The 16,463-nt window shown below is 42.1% G+C and overlaps 1 protein-coding gene across 3 annotated transcripts; it reads left to right on the top strand.

The window, feature by feature from the left end:
• The first annotated feature begins 412 nt into the window (after nucleotides 1-412).
• Nucleotides 413-9,342, top strand: LOC111963244 (rho GTPase-activating protein 11A). 3 transcript variants are annotated; one of them, XM_023986553.2, is made up of 12 exons: nucleotides 413-728; nucleotides 3,472-3,539; nucleotides 3,675-3,771; nucleotides 3,886-4,142; nucleotides 4,242-4,405; nucleotides 4,517-4,657; nucleotides 4,821-4,895; nucleotides 5,314-5,481; nucleotides 5,583-5,721; nucleotides 5,983-6,091; nucleotides 6,911-7,031; nucleotides 7,186-9,342. In XM_023986553.2, the coding sequence occupies exons 1-12, from the start codon at nucleotides 597-599 to the stop codon at nucleotides 8,733-8,735; spliced, it is 3,021 nt and encodes a 1,006-aa protein (XP_023842321.1). In that variant the 5' UTR covers nucleotides 413-596; the 3' UTR covers nucleotides 8,736-9,342. The 3 variants fall into 3 exon arrangements, with proteins under 3 accessions (XP_023842321.1, XP_023842322.1, XP_023842323.1); XM_023986554.2 differs by having other exon boundaries at nucleotides 4,245-4,405; XM_023986555.2 differs by lacking the exon at nucleotides 4,821-4,895.
• The last annotated feature ends 7,121 nt before the right edge of the window (nucleotides 9,343-16,463 follow it).

Below are 16,463 nucleotides of genomic sequence, written 5' to 3' on the forward strand. Positions count from 1 at the left end.
GCGTAGTCTGCAAGCAATGTAGCTAGCTAGGGCAATTAAGATTAGATAAAAACAAGACAATAGTCATATCGTTTTCGACACATGTATTCAAGTAAATACTATAATATAGATTTAGGCATACTGTACTATAAATTAGCTAGTACAGCTAGCTAGCTATGAGAATCGTTATTGAGCTAACTTTCTAACGTTCGCTACAGCAGGCTAGCTAACTGTTAACAGTAGCGAACGTGGGCATGCTACACAATAATGATAGCGCCTAACAGGGTCGATTCTGCTGGGACTGGATAGTTGGCACAGCGGTTGTTTTTATTTGATGGTCGACCTAGCTAGTTGCAGGTTGTGTCAAAGGATTTGGTTTGTCAAATTAACGTTAGATGGATTGTTTTGAATGAGAAGAAGCGCGTACGCAAAGAGTTGTTGCTGATTGAAAGGAAGGGAAGTGCGGACGTGGGATAGTTAGYTGGCCACTTTTAGCTAGCTGTTATGCTAACGTTAGAGAAGGATACGCATAGATAATCTGCTAGTTGGCTAGGTAAATTGGTAGCTGTGTTGAACATTTTAAGAAGGCACAGTGGAAGTCATTGTTAAAGTGAAAGATGAAGAGYATTGAAAGAAATGTGATGCGTCTGGCTGTTGTGCAACACCTTCGTGCTGYTTATGGGATAAAGACGAAGAATTGGAACAAAAACAAAGCTCACACCAGCTGCAAGTTGACAGTTAACTATTCGGTAAGTCTGTTTTGTTTAGTTTGCAAGCTAGATACACACTAGAAACGTGCACAATGTTAGACTGAATTAGTCAGCTGGATAAGTTCCTTGTTTGTGAACCATCCTGCCTGACTAATTTGCATCATTCGGTGCATTTTCACCAAAGTAGCCCTCATGACTCACAGTTCCATTACATGACACAAGTCATTGTATTAAGGCGTCTTCTGTAGTTAGTTTTTTTGCTACGATCCCCGACGCTCAGGTTGAACATTAACATGCATCACTTGCGGTACAGTTTTGGAAGAAAAATGACCTATCAGCGAGAAATATATATATTAACAAGGTTACATTGATACACACCTTGTTAGTGTTCCCACACATCCATGTCACATTGCAAGTTTATGGAAAACAAGATGCAACCACCTGTGCTAATGAGCTATCTAGCATCCTCTGAACACCTGTGTAAGCGTAACGTTACAGTAACTCGGGGAGTGAAACAGAAGTGTAGTTTTGTTGGATGGAGGCACCCATAACTGTATGTATCTGTGTGCAAAACTGCTACAGTACAGTAAGTGTAWCTTTTTAATTTGAAAGATTATTCCATGCTGATCAAAGATAACGGCCATATGTTTCGAAAGCCATATTGCTAGTGATTTATTATTGACTGTAAAAGTTAAAACGCATCGTTCGGATTGTTGTTCATGTGAGGCAGTCGTGGGCGAGGCTACGGAACCCAAACCGGCTGCGCGCGTGCGCTATCGTGCATACATTTATTTTGTCCCCCTACACCAAAGGCGATCACGACATGCAGGTTAAAATRTCAAAACAAACTCTGAACCAATTACATTAATTTGGGGACAGGTCGAAAAGGATTAAACATGTATGCCAATTTAGTTAGTTAGCTTGCACTTGCTTGCACTTGCTAGCTAATTTGTCCTATTTAGCTAGTTTGCTGTTGCTAGCTAATTTGTCCTGGGATATAAACATTGAGTTGTTATTTTACCTGAAATGCACAAGGTCTTCTATTCCGACAATTAATATACACATAAAACGGCCAACCGAATAATTTCTAGTCATCTCTCCTTCCAGGCTTTTTCATCTTTGAACTTATATGGTGATTGGCATCTACACTTTTACCACTACAACCGGCAAAAACATTTCGTCTTTCAATCACCCACGTGGGTATAACCAATGAGGAGATGGCACGTGGGTACCTGCTTCTATAAACCAATGAGGARATGGGAGAGGCAGGACTTTCAGCGAGATCTGTGTCAGAAATAGAAAGGACTTCTATTTYAGCCCTTGGCAACGCAGACGCTAGTTGGCGTGCGCGAGTAGTGCAATAATTGAATAACATGGATTTCTAAATTTATTTTGCGATGCTCGAGCACGCGAAGTGTCCGGTCTGGTCAGCATATAATGATGGCTGAGAACTGTAGGAAGAAGGCAGAATTCTGCCTGGAATTGTCAAGAGCTAACTTTCACCCAGCCCCATTTGTTAAGCCTATCATTGTAATTCACTTTCATTGTTGATTAATGTTAGTCTGTCTGCCAACCCAAGATGTACTCTTACTGGGTGTAATGTTCAGAGGTAGACTGACTCTGGCAGCCAAATACTCAATCTAAACGTGAATCGAATAAATGTTGTATTCGGCGCACGTGACAAACGTAGATTGGATTTGATTCTCAGTGTAATAGGTTTCTAGAAACATAAAGCACTTTACTTTCATATCATGGCTGCGTGCGAATACCAACCCTATAAGGTGTCTATCAAAATAAACCCTTTTCGGCAATTATTTCTCTCTGATATGAACRATAAGGTCCTTTGTGCTTCCAAATCCTTACCGCAAGCGATGCATGTTTATGTTCAACCCGAGTGTCAGGGATCTTAAAAATAGGACCCCGTAAAGAATATGTCTTTGTCCAATGACACATAATGACTTATGTGTAATGTAATGGAACTACATGTCGTGATCAAGGGCTAGTCTGTCAGCCAGAACTGAGATGGAGGTTCACTCCCCAACAAGTAATGCTGTTAAGGGGTGGACTAGCCATAGCTATCTAAGATTTATGTATTTAGCTAGCTAAGTCAATTGTTCCTTGTCTTAAATGTGAGTCAAAAAAATGACAATAGAAGACACATTTGAGTCAGTCTGCCCCCTGTTATGACAAATTCCTAAAGAGGCATACATAATAGCACAGACTGTTTTATTGAGCTTGGTGATGAGAGAGTGGCTCAAGGAATGCTTGCCTTTGGCAGGTAGACTAATTTGATTTAAGGCAATTGGTTTTGTCCATTTAACTCATACATTCTCTCAAATGTACTGGCAGGAAATCTATTAAATAAATGGCACAGGGCTGTGGTAGGATATAGGCTGTTGTTTTTCAAAAGCACATTGAAGCACTTGTTTTCTAGTCTCTCCCTCTAAAATACTTAAGAGAACTGTTTGGCACTTGGCAGGCACAACATACAGCTAGTCTGTATTTGATCAGGTGATGAGTTATAAACTACCGCCTTGGGCAATGGAATGCGTAAATGTTCTAAACCAGTTGTCATTGCCTTCTGCTGAGTAGGGACGATTCACATGTAAAGACTTGAGTGCCCTTTCACAGATATTTCTGTGGTGTGGTTTGATTGATGGGTTACCAAATTGAAGTTTATTAGTGAGTTAGGCCTATATAGGAGGATTAAACCAGTGCCCGTGCAAAGCCTTCCTTATTGAAATCAAACATGAAGTGGAAATAATGACATTTGTTTTTCCAGGTGAAAGTGTTTGGTGTACCGCTGGAGAGCCTTCCGCAGTACAATGTGGAGAATGGCAGTGTACCATGGTAAGATAAACACCTGTCTTAGCTAGAACTTCTACTTCTTTTTAACKCAATATTTTGTTTGTGTTTATTTGTGTGTATTAGTCCAATTATTTGTCCTTTTCATGGTCTGTTTCTCCCACCCCCTTGCTTTCCCAGCTTTCTCATGGATGCGTGCACAAGTCTGCTGGAGCATGTGGATACAGAGGGTTTGTTCAGAAAGTCTGGTTCCATTGTCCGYCTGAAAGCACTCAGGGTGAGTGATGGCTGGAGGTTGACCCTGCTGCAGTTGACCTTGATATGAATAGGGAGGCCCTGGCTGCTGGGATAGTTAAACACAGGGCATCATTGTTTGTTTTTGTCTGGGTAGGCGAAGTTGGATAAGGGTGAGGAGTGCCTGTCCACTGCCCTGCCGTGTGATGTTGCTGGCCTGGTCAAGCAGTTCTTCAGGGAGCTACCAGATCCTGTTCTGCCCACAGAGCTGCATGATGCCTTCCTCAAGGCCCAGCAGCTGCCCACAGAGGAGGAGAGGACCTCTGCCACYCTGCTGCTGTCCTGTGTACTGCCTGACAGAAACATGAGCATCCTACATTACTTCTTCGCCTTCCTCCACAAAGTCTCTCAGAGGTACAATTTCACAAGTTTGTCTCGTAATTAAATAGTATATCTGTACCATTTTGGACTGGGGCAATCATTCTTTCCCACCCTGGTTTTGCTTTRTCTCAGAAGTGGTGTGAATAAGATGGACAGCAGTAACCTGTCTGTGATCCTGGCTCCCAACCTCCTGCACGCTGGAGACGGGGCAGACAAGATGAACGCCAGCACAGAGAAACGCCTCAAGCAACAGGCAGCCGTGGTCCATTGTCTTATAGAACATGCTCTGGATTTCGGTAACAGTTCAAGCTTTGTTATTGTAGTGTCATTAATCAACTGGGGATTAAATGTGATAGTTAAAAGTAAATGTATATAGCTCACAGTTTCTAAATGTGTCTCTGTGGTAGGTGTGGTACCTCAGTTCATCATGGAGAAGATTCCAGCCATGCTGGGCTGCGAGGCTGCTGTTCTCTCCCCTACTCTARATGGATTAGAGGAGTTAGACACAAACTCTGGGACCAAGAGGAGACACAGGCGCAGTTTAGGAGGTCAGATACACTGGAAAAACTGGGCAGGACATTGCCTGATGTAGAATAAATTTATTCTGTATAACATTTGGTCATTGAAATTATCCAGTGCTGTAGGCTTATCGCTTTCTCAGTAAAGCTCTATTGAATTTCCAAATCTGGAATGTTTTATCTCGCATTTCAGATATGGTCAATGGAGCTCGGAATAAGTTAAAAACAAATAGAACACCCACAAATACTCCCCAGTCGGACGGATATGGTAGGTATTTATTCAGGTTAGGTCACGCCTCCTGCCGTCAAATGAGAGCATACCCCCGTAGCTCTAACACATATTCATCTCATCCAGTTTACAACAAGGAATCAGCTGCTTGACTTTCACAGAAATTAAGAAACTCTTAATTTCAATTTGATCKGAGATTGTTTTCATTAGCTCATATGTAGTGAATGAGTAGCAACACWGTCTTGTTAGCATTTTTTTCCTATTACGTTAAATGATTTGATGCTTGCCCAAATTGTCTTGCCTACTCTTTGCCTGTGTGCTTGTCCATTGGCTTTAATATTCTCCATCAATGCAAATCCAGAATCCTCGCAAATTATTTCAGTTGACTCTGTTCTGAATCATTTTCATTGGGAAACTTGGGAAACATAAACCTAAATTCACTCATGATTTTYCCCAGTTTTTTCTTCAACTCCTGTGATAATTACTCCCAACTCCAAGAGAAAACTTCCTTTGGAATCTGGTCAAAGTTATGGCTCCAGCAAGAAACGGAGATCCATCAAAAAGAACCTTGTTTTAGAGTTACTACCTAATGCTCTGTTTGGTGGAAGCTCTACTCCTGTACCAGGTAACACGGCCCTATATAATCAAAATGGGTGACGTAATTTTTTTTAAATAAAAAGACTAAAAGGAGTGTGCTGAGTGTTCCCTTTCGTTCCTGTTGTTCAGGATACATGGACCCCAGTGCTTCGGAATCCCTGAACTCATCCCAGAATGCATTGTCCTCAATTGGGAGGTCCAGCAGGCAKTGTGCCAGCTCYRCAAGGAGAAAGAGCAAACGACTGAGTCACCGGCATGTTGTCAACAGGTACATACATGCATGTGGTTTATCAAAGGCTATTTCCCAATCCTATGTGGTAATGACGATGCATCCTGTTCCTGTATTCAAACTGATAACGATCTGAAACGCACTAAACTTCTTGAATATTTGTATGTACATTTACATTTACATTTAAGTCATTTAGCAGACGCTCTTATCCAGAGCGACTTACAAATGTAATTATGTATAATATGTCTAACTTGACAATGGTTGAAACGGTATGCTCACATGTTCTTGTCTGTTTTTCAGAGTGGAGTCAGGGAAAGCTGGTTGCTTYTCTCCCAAGGTCACCAAGAAAGAAAACGTTTGTAAGTCCCTGCGCCTGCGCTTCAGCCTGGGCAAGARCAGCAGAGACCCTGTAAGTTTAGATACCCATGTATGACCTCACACTGATTATCTGGTACTCAAATTGAAGGGAAAGACTGCTCTCAATCCCAGCCTTGTTGACCCCTGTTAGCCTATTGACTTTAATTGTACTAATTAAATATAAATAATGAACAGTTATGCATTAGGGTGCAATTGTAAGGTACAATTTAGCACGGAAGCACTTATTTCTAATATTTTTAGGTTGTATTTTTAGCTTTAATCTTTGGATTAACTACTTACATGTTGTCTGTCGATTTATGGCAGTTTTARCGTATTCATGTTTACTTTCAATAATGCATGGTGGGTTAATAAATTGAACGGAGCCMATTTTAAGAGATTATTATGAATTTTTCCTATAAGTCAAACATKATTATTTTCATGACGAGAATACCGTTATTTCTGCATGACTGTTCTGTAACATTTGATGGAATGTTTATACTGATTAACTAGTGAACCAAGATGTTTATACTCTCAATTCTAGGATATTAAATATTATTTTTGATTTTTGAAATCTTAACATTTTAAGACTTTTAAAACATTTAATATATTAACCAAATATKATATTTACATAAATGGAACTGTAACCTGGTTTAGGTACGACAGTAATTTTATAGTGCGTCATAATGATGTATATTTGCAATTTAATAAAACATTGACCAAAGCATTTCTTCAGAGTAACTTTTTACCATACTCCAAAGACCCTTAAATTCCAATCCATCAGTCATACATATTAACAACGTTCTAGTGCACGGCTACATCTAGATGCTTCCATCCCAACAATGTMATTTCTCATTCCATGCTGGCGATTCAGAAAGAGGGTTCAGAGTCCATTGGTTGGCGACTTGCCACTCAAGAGTGCACCACCAGTTTTCGTTTCACCAAAGATGCCGAATTTAGCCCGACTGTATTGCGAAACAAGAGCTCGGCGAATGGTGAGTCCATATTTWAAAAACTAACATTATTCTAAATGTACTTTCATAATTAATGTGCTAAGAGTTAAAGTAATGCATGAAATGGATCAGTGTTTGTGTTATACGTTGTCCCTTGAGGGAAGCGCTGTCTGCTACTGCCCACTGTACTCCACAGGCTCCAAGTTCTACAGTAAGTCAGAGGACAACCTGCTGACCTCCCAGTGTGATGACGGCAGTGCCCTCCGGACGCCCTGGAGCGGGGAGACCCCTGACGGGGGTCTTGTCTTGGGCGGGGGCTCCTTCACCGACACACCCATGAACATGTGCCTGAACAACAACTACTACTCTGAGCCTGCCATCGTGKTGGCCAAGCCCCCCATGGTGGCCAGCTTCCCCAAGAAGCTGTGCTGTGGCTCCAGCGCTGAGAGCCTGGAGAGTGAGGGCTCGTTCAGCCAGTCCCAGACCGGGCCCACCTTACTCAAGATCAAAAAAGCCTTCACTGAGTCAGGCAGTGACCTGCAGGCAGTCCCGAGAAACCAYAGTGCCCCCTCAGGAGAGGACAAGGCATCACAGCCTGAGAACACTGAAACAGATGCAACTTCTGAATCTGAATCTTCAACACTCAAAGGTGCATCACCAAACAAAGAGAGTTCTAGCATGCCAACACCTCACAGGTGTCTGGCTGATGACCAGAACATCACATTTGGTCAGATCAAGTTTGTTCCTCTGTCTCCCTTGTCTATAGACAGCACCCTGTTTAAAGTGGGAGGGAGTGGCAGTCTGTCAGAGAAGGCCTGTGACCGGTCGCTGTGTGCTGGTGACAGCGGTGACAGATCTGTGGAGGGAGAGGCAAAGACTGTGGCTGACCAGGTGAACTGCAGTAGGCTGATCGATGCCCTGGACATCCAGAGCCCTGCTCACTTCACACGTAGCATGGCCGCTGGGGTCCAGACCACTCCATACAGAGCCTCGGGGCTGGAGTACTTTCAGGAGCTTAACACCCCTCTACCCCCCATGGGTACAGTATCTGTAATGGTAGATGATGATGTGGCTGTGGCATCCCCAGAGCCCAGTACCCATCCCYGGAGGCAGGAGCATCAGCAGGTGGAGCTGCCTTCCCCAGGCACCCTGGAGACCCGCAGGGTGAGGGTGGCAGACCACATCCAGCGCTTCAACAAGCTCGTCCTATATTCACCTAAATCACAGGCCAGAGCAGTCAGGTCCCCTCTCAAGTTCCAGCGTACCCCCGTGCGCCAGTCTGTCCGCAGGATCAACTCTCTGCTGGTGGACAGGAGGCCTGCAGTGGTTGGGAACACCTCCAGCCGAGCCCAGGACACCCCCACCCCTGTGGGGAAGGCTGTCAGCCTGGAGAGTGGCCTGTCTGCTGGGGCTCTGCTCCTGCCTTACCAGTGCCAGGCAGACAACAAGGGAGGACTCACAAATGACAAGGGCTGCTCCACAAAAACCCGCCCTCCTCCTGTCCCACCCAAGAARACAGCCAGCATCATCCGCAAGCCCAGGAATTGCGCTCTAGGAGACGTGACCAACAAGGTACAACCTAAGGCCAAAGGTGACACACCCATTAAGAACAGCCCAGGAGGTGAAGGTCAGAAGTCTGTGGTGCAGCAGGTGGCTGAGAAGGATGTGTGTTGCTACAGAGGCTCCCCCAGGAACCCCCTCAACGATGGCAGACTGCTGTCAGCCACCAAGCCCATAGACCTCTAGTCTGGAAGAACTGCTCCTTTTACTATGCAGGTCTCCCTATCTGGACATAGACCGTCACTGTATGACTCCAAAACATTCCCCTCTATGTTTTCAGGGTTTAATTTATTTTAATTTCTAGATGCTGTTCTCCGTGAGTTGTGTTTGGGGTGACTGATGTGATGTATGGCACCTTTTTTTACTCTATTGTTGGTAAAAGTGTTTTGCAAATGCATATCAGTGTAATGGAATGAGTTTGTTTGGTAGTCTGTTCGACTAGTGTGAAAGCCAAATGTTCAACGGTTGGGTGTATGGCTGGAAGTTTCCAGATTTCATATTTGCTTTTACTTATCTTTTCATTGAGTTTGTCATTTGGTAAAGGTCTACAAAGCAAACTATTTCCCCTAAAAAACATTTCATGTATTTTCTTTAAAAAATATATATTTTGCATTGGATTAAACATGTGAACCGATCAAGGCACCTTTTGGGCAGATTTATTGATAAAACCTTTCAAGCGGTATTGATTTAATTCACCTCTGCAGTTACGTCCTAGTATTTCCAATCTCTTCAGAAGTAGTGCATTACCATGGGAATTTTTGTTAAATAGAAAAATAAATCAAAACACTCAGAACACTTGTTTTTTTTWGTTGGGAATAATTCATAATACTGTGTGCATTTGTCTGCACTAATGCTGCAATAGGACATTTTATTATAATTTAGGGAAACAACACCTCGACATCACTACTGGTCCTTAGAGCTTCGTTCCACAAGGGGGTGTACTATAGTCACTTGTTTGGGCAACTGCAATGTAGCATGGGTACTGTATGTAATTTGTCACTACTCAGTGGCAAAACTTGACTATAGGACCTAGGACTTCAGACTGACAAAAAAAATCTTCCCATTTACGTTGTATCAAATCAAGAWAATAGCATCGCTTAATACGCCCGACATATCTTCTGTAGTCCGACCGTTCTAGTCAAGGAAGAGCAATGCTTTTTGATGACATTATGAATTAATCAAACAGGCCTGGCCATGCTTCGGGCTGCCGCGCACACAGAGACAACTGGCATTGACACGTGTGACACACAGCATAAAATAATGCGACCAGAAAAACAAAAAACTGTTTACACAACCTGTGGTAGCCTAACACCACTATCACACCATCACCAATAGCGACAACAACAGTGTCACATCAAAGGTGACAGGCTTGTGGTGCTGAAACGACAGCAACCTTAATACCTGTGCACTCCATGGCGCTGAAAGAGAGACCGTTTTGGTCAAATACATAGACACGGCTGGTATGGTGACTGCAGTCACACACAGCATCAAATMATGTTAAAGAATATGCAGCCCATTTACTCCCCATGAAATCATAACAATAAGATTGCATTGCAAATATATTTTTATAACGTTCTTCCCCCTAATCGGTGATCTAAAGTTTAAATGCAACAATGTTTCACGATCATTATTTTCAGAAAGATTGCTAACAGGAAGTGAGCCGCAACAACAAAAAATTGCCACTCACCAGGTGATGATTTGTAAACTAAGTTTGAAAGTTTATCTTGAAAMGGGTGATGCTAACAAATTAGCAACAACCACTTTGAAGTTGATAATATCCACTGCAGCTGCTGTTKCCATTGTCACACTACTACAACACAAGCTAGCTAACACTGATCACATTTACATGCACACCAATATCCCATTATTATTCAGGATACTGAAATATTCTGTTATTGAGATGCATATAAACACCATACATATCCTGTTTACAATAACCCGAAAAAGCTTGTATCCAGGTTATGAGAAACCCAGATAAGATGCCTGGGATATGCTGATCTTAAAGGGGATACAGTGCCATGTAAACATTTTATCMCGTTTACWGTTTTTKTTTGCGCAGGCTCAGTTTCGCATATCATGGGTGTTGTGTGATGTTTTCATCCGATGTTCAAACAAATCACTTCAAAAAGTAGGCTACCTGTGCATTTCGATCCACTATAATTCCATAATTTATTTGACAGATACTCTGTACTGGACTGTATAGCCTACTGGCTACTTTCACCCCTAATTTAGACAAGTTTCTGCTTATAATTTCTGACATTTGGTRGGCCATATTATAATTTTTTACATTTGGGAGGCCATTTGTTTATCAGCTATAGTTAGATACATGCAGCTTCTCTTCTGTCATAACTTGTTGCCCCAGAAGACTAAATAAAGTAGTGCTCACCAGAATGTCTTACATTGGTAGAATGAATGCATTAGTAATCCATACTTAACAAAAATATAAACACAACAGTTTCAACAATTTTACTGAGTTACAGTTCATAAATTCATTAGGCACTAATCTATGAATTTCACGTGACTGGTCAGGGGCACAGCCATGGGTGGGCCTGGCAGGGCATAGGCCTACCCACTTGGGAGCCAGGCCCAGCCAATCAGAGTGAGTCAGTGTCCATATTTTTGTTACCGGGACACAAACTCTGGTCCAGCGACTGTCAAGCCAACACATTAACCGGGGTAACGGTTAAGGTAGTGGTTTGACAGGTTCGAACCTCTTTAGTGTAACGGTTAAGGTAGTGGTTTGACAGGTTCGAACCTCTTTAGTGTAACGGTTAAGGTAGTGGTTTGACAGGTTCGAACCTCTTTTAGTGTAACGGTTAAGGTAGTGGTTTGACAGGTTCGAACCTCTTTAGTGTAACGGTTAAGGTAGTGGTTTGACAGGTTCGAACCTCTTTAGTGTAACGGTTAAGGTAGTGGTTTGACAGGTTCGAAACCTCTTTAGTGTAACGGTTAAGGTAGTGGTTTGACAGGTTCGAACCTCTTTAGTGTAACGGTTAAGGTAGTGGTTTGACAGGTTCGAACCTCTTAGTGTAACGGTTAAGGTAGTGGTTTGACAGGTTCGAACCTCTTTAGTGTAACGGTTAAGGTAGTGGTTTGACAGGTTCGAACTCTTTAGTGTAACGGTTAAGGTAGTGGTTTGACAGGATCGAACCTCTTTAGTGTAACGGTTAAGGTGTTGGCTTGACAGTTGCATTTGCGTGTGGATCATTTTAAAAATGGGTTTAATAGTAAATAGGTATTTTTTTATTGTAAAAATGTATTCTCGTTTATTGTGCCATGAACACAACCAGTCATGATGTTTGCATCTGATTGTCAAACAAATCACTTCAGAAAGTAGGTTACCTTCGCACGTTCTTCCAAAATTATTCCRGCATCCGAACAGGGCACTGTACACTCGCCAACTTTCCTTCAATTCRCAAGTGGCTGAAACTACAGCATCTCACCGGAGAAAGCATCCATACTCTTTTTGGCCAGACAGTGTCAGATACCTGGGCTACACACAGATGACGATGGCAGTATTATCAGCATCACSTGTCTTTTTACTAAAGAAATGTATATTTTATCCCCCTAGAGCCCTCAAACTCAACTCTAGACCTTGAAGCCAATTCCACTTATTTGTTCATTGTTCCCACTAATCAGGGACTGATTTAGACCTGGGACATAAGGTGGGTGCAATTAATTATTAGGTAGAACAGAAAACCAGCAGGCTCTGGACCTCATAGGGTAAGAGTTGAATACCAGTGCCCATMGCCATGGGAAATAGTTTGAGGGTGGGGGGGCTGAGAATTACCCRCTCTACAGGCGGCTATATCGGTATGCTAATACAGGACTATTAAAGGACCAGTGCACTACTTTTGGGAGAAAGAAAAAAAATATTCTTTTTCAGGGGGGGCTGCAGCACCCCTACTTCCCACGGCTATGCCCCTGCCCTAGACTCTAAGGGCTGGGTTTCTACTAAGGTAGCCTCATCGAGAACCAGACTTCCCTAATACAGTAAGCCTGGGGAAGTTCATGGCAGAAAAAAATTGAAATAGTGTTGGAGACCCGGTGTAAATCAGTGACGCCTCGCTACACTTGAAACCAATCAAATGCCTTGCTTGGGCGGAGCTCCAATAGTGCTCACTAGATTCGTGTTGTAGATGCTAGAGTGTGTGATGAATATTTTTGTAGTTTATAACCATATTTCCATCCACAGTTTTTATGCAGGTAAAGTCATATCGTATAAAAAAWCAGGACGTTTCGGTRTAATTTTATAAATGCCAACAGATCATTTGTTTGTTCGACATAGTGGGATCTTTTTTTGTGTCTGTAAAATGTATTATGTGGGAAATGGTGGTGGAAACGCCTTTATGCACAAATATTGATATAATAACCATCATATAGTTCTCCCACTACGACTCGGGAAACCATGCAGTTTATTAGGCTACAGATGAAATAAGTTATGATGAACTTCACAGGGTGGTGAAAGTGCAATGTGATGAGCTTGATGCTGCTTTCCAATAAATATCGAGTGTCTTATTCTGGTGACGYGATCGATGCTTGACTATCGTTTGACAAATATAAATATTCTTGCTCTTATCCATAATAATCTCATCACCAGCCCGCACAGCCTACCCGCTAGTGCGCGGGCCACCACGATGGCAGGCTCAAGAGTAGTAGTTGTTGTTCCTAACTGTATCTGCAAGAAGTTGGCTAGAGCCCAGGTGCCCGGACCAGAGTACAGATATTTGCTATACAAAACTATCCGTAGAGTTGAAAATGCAATGGAAACACATTGCATTTTAGATTTTGTTTCGGTACATGAAAACTTAAGCAAAAAARGTACATTTTGTGTATACTGTCATCACSCACTGATTTTTATCCGCAACGAGTCCATTTGGTGGAAACATTGGTATTCCAGAATATTTGCATGAAAATCTGTCGCCAATTGGATGAAATGCGAGCTAGTGTTGAGGAAGGTTGGGAAGTTGCCGATTTTAAAACCCCGTCAAAATATGTTGATGTCGATTTTGTGTAATAAACACAATTAGGTTTCTCCTCCAGGTTTTCGTCCATTTTCTGCAATGTTGCAAACTAGCATATGGAATAACTCTGCAAAATATGTCCTTCCCGGTCAGAAAACAGTGATGAACATAACACGTTCCACCAACGAGCATSTGAGGGGAGGTTTCTAGAAATGTAACATCCAATCAGATTCTTGCTGCTTGAAGTCAGCGGACCATTCAAACCATGTTTGCAATACAAAATTCTCCAGAACTGCAAGAGAGGCATGAAGCGACGTGGTTTGGAGGTATGACTACTACTAAACTAACATATGGAATTGATTTAAGATGGTCATATCAAGGATAATTTAGCTATTTGATTAGGACTTTTAGGACCCCTGTAGGTTAAAATAAATACAGTGCATTCGTAAAGTATTCAGACCCCTTGACTTTTTCCACATTTTTCTACATTACAGCCTTATTCTAAAATAGATTAAATATGTTTTTTCCCTCATCAATCTACACACAATACCCCAAAACAGTTTTTTTTTTAAATGTTGCAAATTAAATTAAATATCAAATTTACATAAGTATTCAGCCCCTTTACTCAGTACTTAGTTGAAGCAGTGATTAAAGTCTTCTTGGGTACGACGCTACAAGCTTGACACACCTGGATTTGGGGAGTTTCTCCCATTCTTCTCTGCAGATCCTCTCAAGCTCTGTCAGGTTGGATGGGGAGCGTCGCTGTCCTGTTGGAAGGTGAACCTTTGCCTCAGTCTGAGGTCCTGARCGCTCTAGAGCAGGTTTTCATCAAGTATCTCTCTGTACTTTGTTCTGTTCATCTTTGCATCGATCCTGACTAGTCTCCCAGTCCCTGCCGCTGAAATACATCCCCACAGAATAATGCTACCACCACCATGCTTCACTGTAGGGATGGTGCCAGGTTTCCTCCAGACGTGACGCTTGGGATTCAGGCCAAAGAGTTCAATCTTGGTTTCATCGAACCAGAGAATATTGTTTCTCATGGTGTGAGAGTACTTTAGGTGCCTTTTGGCAAACTCCAAGCGGGCTGTCATGTGACTTTTACTGAGGAGTGGCTTCCGTCTGCCCACTCTACCATAAAGGCTTGATTGGTGGAGTGCTGCAGCGATTGTTGTCCTTCTGGAAGGTTCTCCCATCTCCATAGAGGAACTCTGGAGCTCTGTCAGAGTGACCATCGGGTTCTTGGACACCTCCCTGACCAAGGCCCTTCTCCACCGATTTCTCAGTTTGGCCTGGCGGCCAGCTCTAAGAAGGGTCTTGGTGGTTCCAAACCTCAACCTGTGACACTGTGTTCTTGGGGAACTTTACACACTGTCTCAGAACTCTATGGACAATTCCTTCGACCTCTGGGCTTGGTTTCTGCTCTGACATGCACTGTCAACTGTGGGAACTTAAATAGACAGGTGTGTGCCTTTCCAAATCATATCCAATCAATTGAATTTACCACAGGTGGACTCCAATCAAGTTGTAGAAACATCTCAAGGATGATCAATGGAAACAGGATGCACCTGAGCTCAATTTCGAGTGTCATAGCAAATGGTCTGAATACTTATGTAAATAAGGTATTTCTGTTTTTATAAATTTGCAAACATTTCTAAAAACCTGTTTTCACTTCGTCATTATGGGGCATTGTSTGTAGAGTGAGGATTTTTTATTTAATCCATTTTAGAAAAAGTCAAAGGGTCTGAATACTTTCCGAATGCACTGTATACATATTTWAAAAAATTATTTGATGAAATATTGAATTTGCACTTACTGCTATTAGCCCATAGAAATGCATTCAATAACAACATGAAAAAACTGTCAAAATTGAGTATTTTTTGAAGTGTCTGTCCTATATCTGAGAGATGTAAGAATGCTTAGGAAAAACAAAAACACATTTTTACCATGGAATTACCTCTATACCTTTAACATGGAAATGCCCTAATAACTTCAATACATTTTTCCACCCAGTACCGGCTTACCTTCAGAGGAGTTGCTTGTGGAGGTCGTAGAGCAAAACGGAGAACGCCATCATGAGAGCCTCATCTTTCCCTAGAGGGGTCAAATTAATTTGTAGGCCAAACAGACGTTTTTTGAGAAGACCGATCTTCGAAATGTCTCCTGGTCTGACAAGCACAGCTGTAGCTCTGCCACCTTCCACAGATGCAGTGGATTGAGATGCAGCCCATGCAAAAAAACATATTTTTTATGTATTTATTATACCTTGAGCTGAGAAATAATTGTAATGTTTTTTGTTTAACATTTCTTTATGCCCAGCTCATGAGGCCCCTTGATGATGTGAGGCCTGAGGCAATTGCCTCTTCTGCCTGATGGTAAGTCCGACAGTGTGCGCAGATACTGTGTTTGACTGTGTGCGAGTGAAGTCTTGCATCTCGCACATCTCAATGGGTGTGTTCCAGCGGTAAGCCTAACGAAGCCGACTGTAGACGAAAGTCGGTGGAGGTGCATCTGCAACAGCCGAAAGTCGCACACTGTAGTGGATTTCCAACAGCAAGGCTCAGATCCACATGGCAGTATCAACATATCTGCTATTGTTTGTTTATAAAAGTTTTTCTGTATAAATGTCGAAATAAACTTCTATACCCCCATATCACGCACTCACTGAAAACATAATGTGTGGTCAATGGTGGAAAAAGTACTCAATTGTCAAAAATAACTCAAGCAAAAGTCACCAAGTAAAATACTACTTGATTAAAAGTCTAAAAGTATCTGGTTTTAAATGTACTTATGTACAGTGGTGGAAAAAGAACTCAATCATCATACTTGAGTAAAAGTAAATGCTATACATCAAATTTCTTATATTAAGTAAACCCACCATTTTTTTTACATATATATGGACAGACGGGGGCATACTCCAACACGCAGACATCATTTACAAAGCAGTTTT

The sequence above is a fragment of the Salvelinus sp. IW2-2015 genome, linkage group LG4q.2 (genome assembly GCF_002910315.2).
Source record: "Salvelinus sp. IW2-2015 linkage group LG4q.2, ASM291031v2, whole genome shotgun sequence".
Classification (NCBI taxonomy): domain Eukaryota; kingdom Metazoa; phylum Chordata; class Actinopteri; order Salmoniformes; family Salmonidae; genus Salvelinus; species Salvelinus sp. IW2-2015.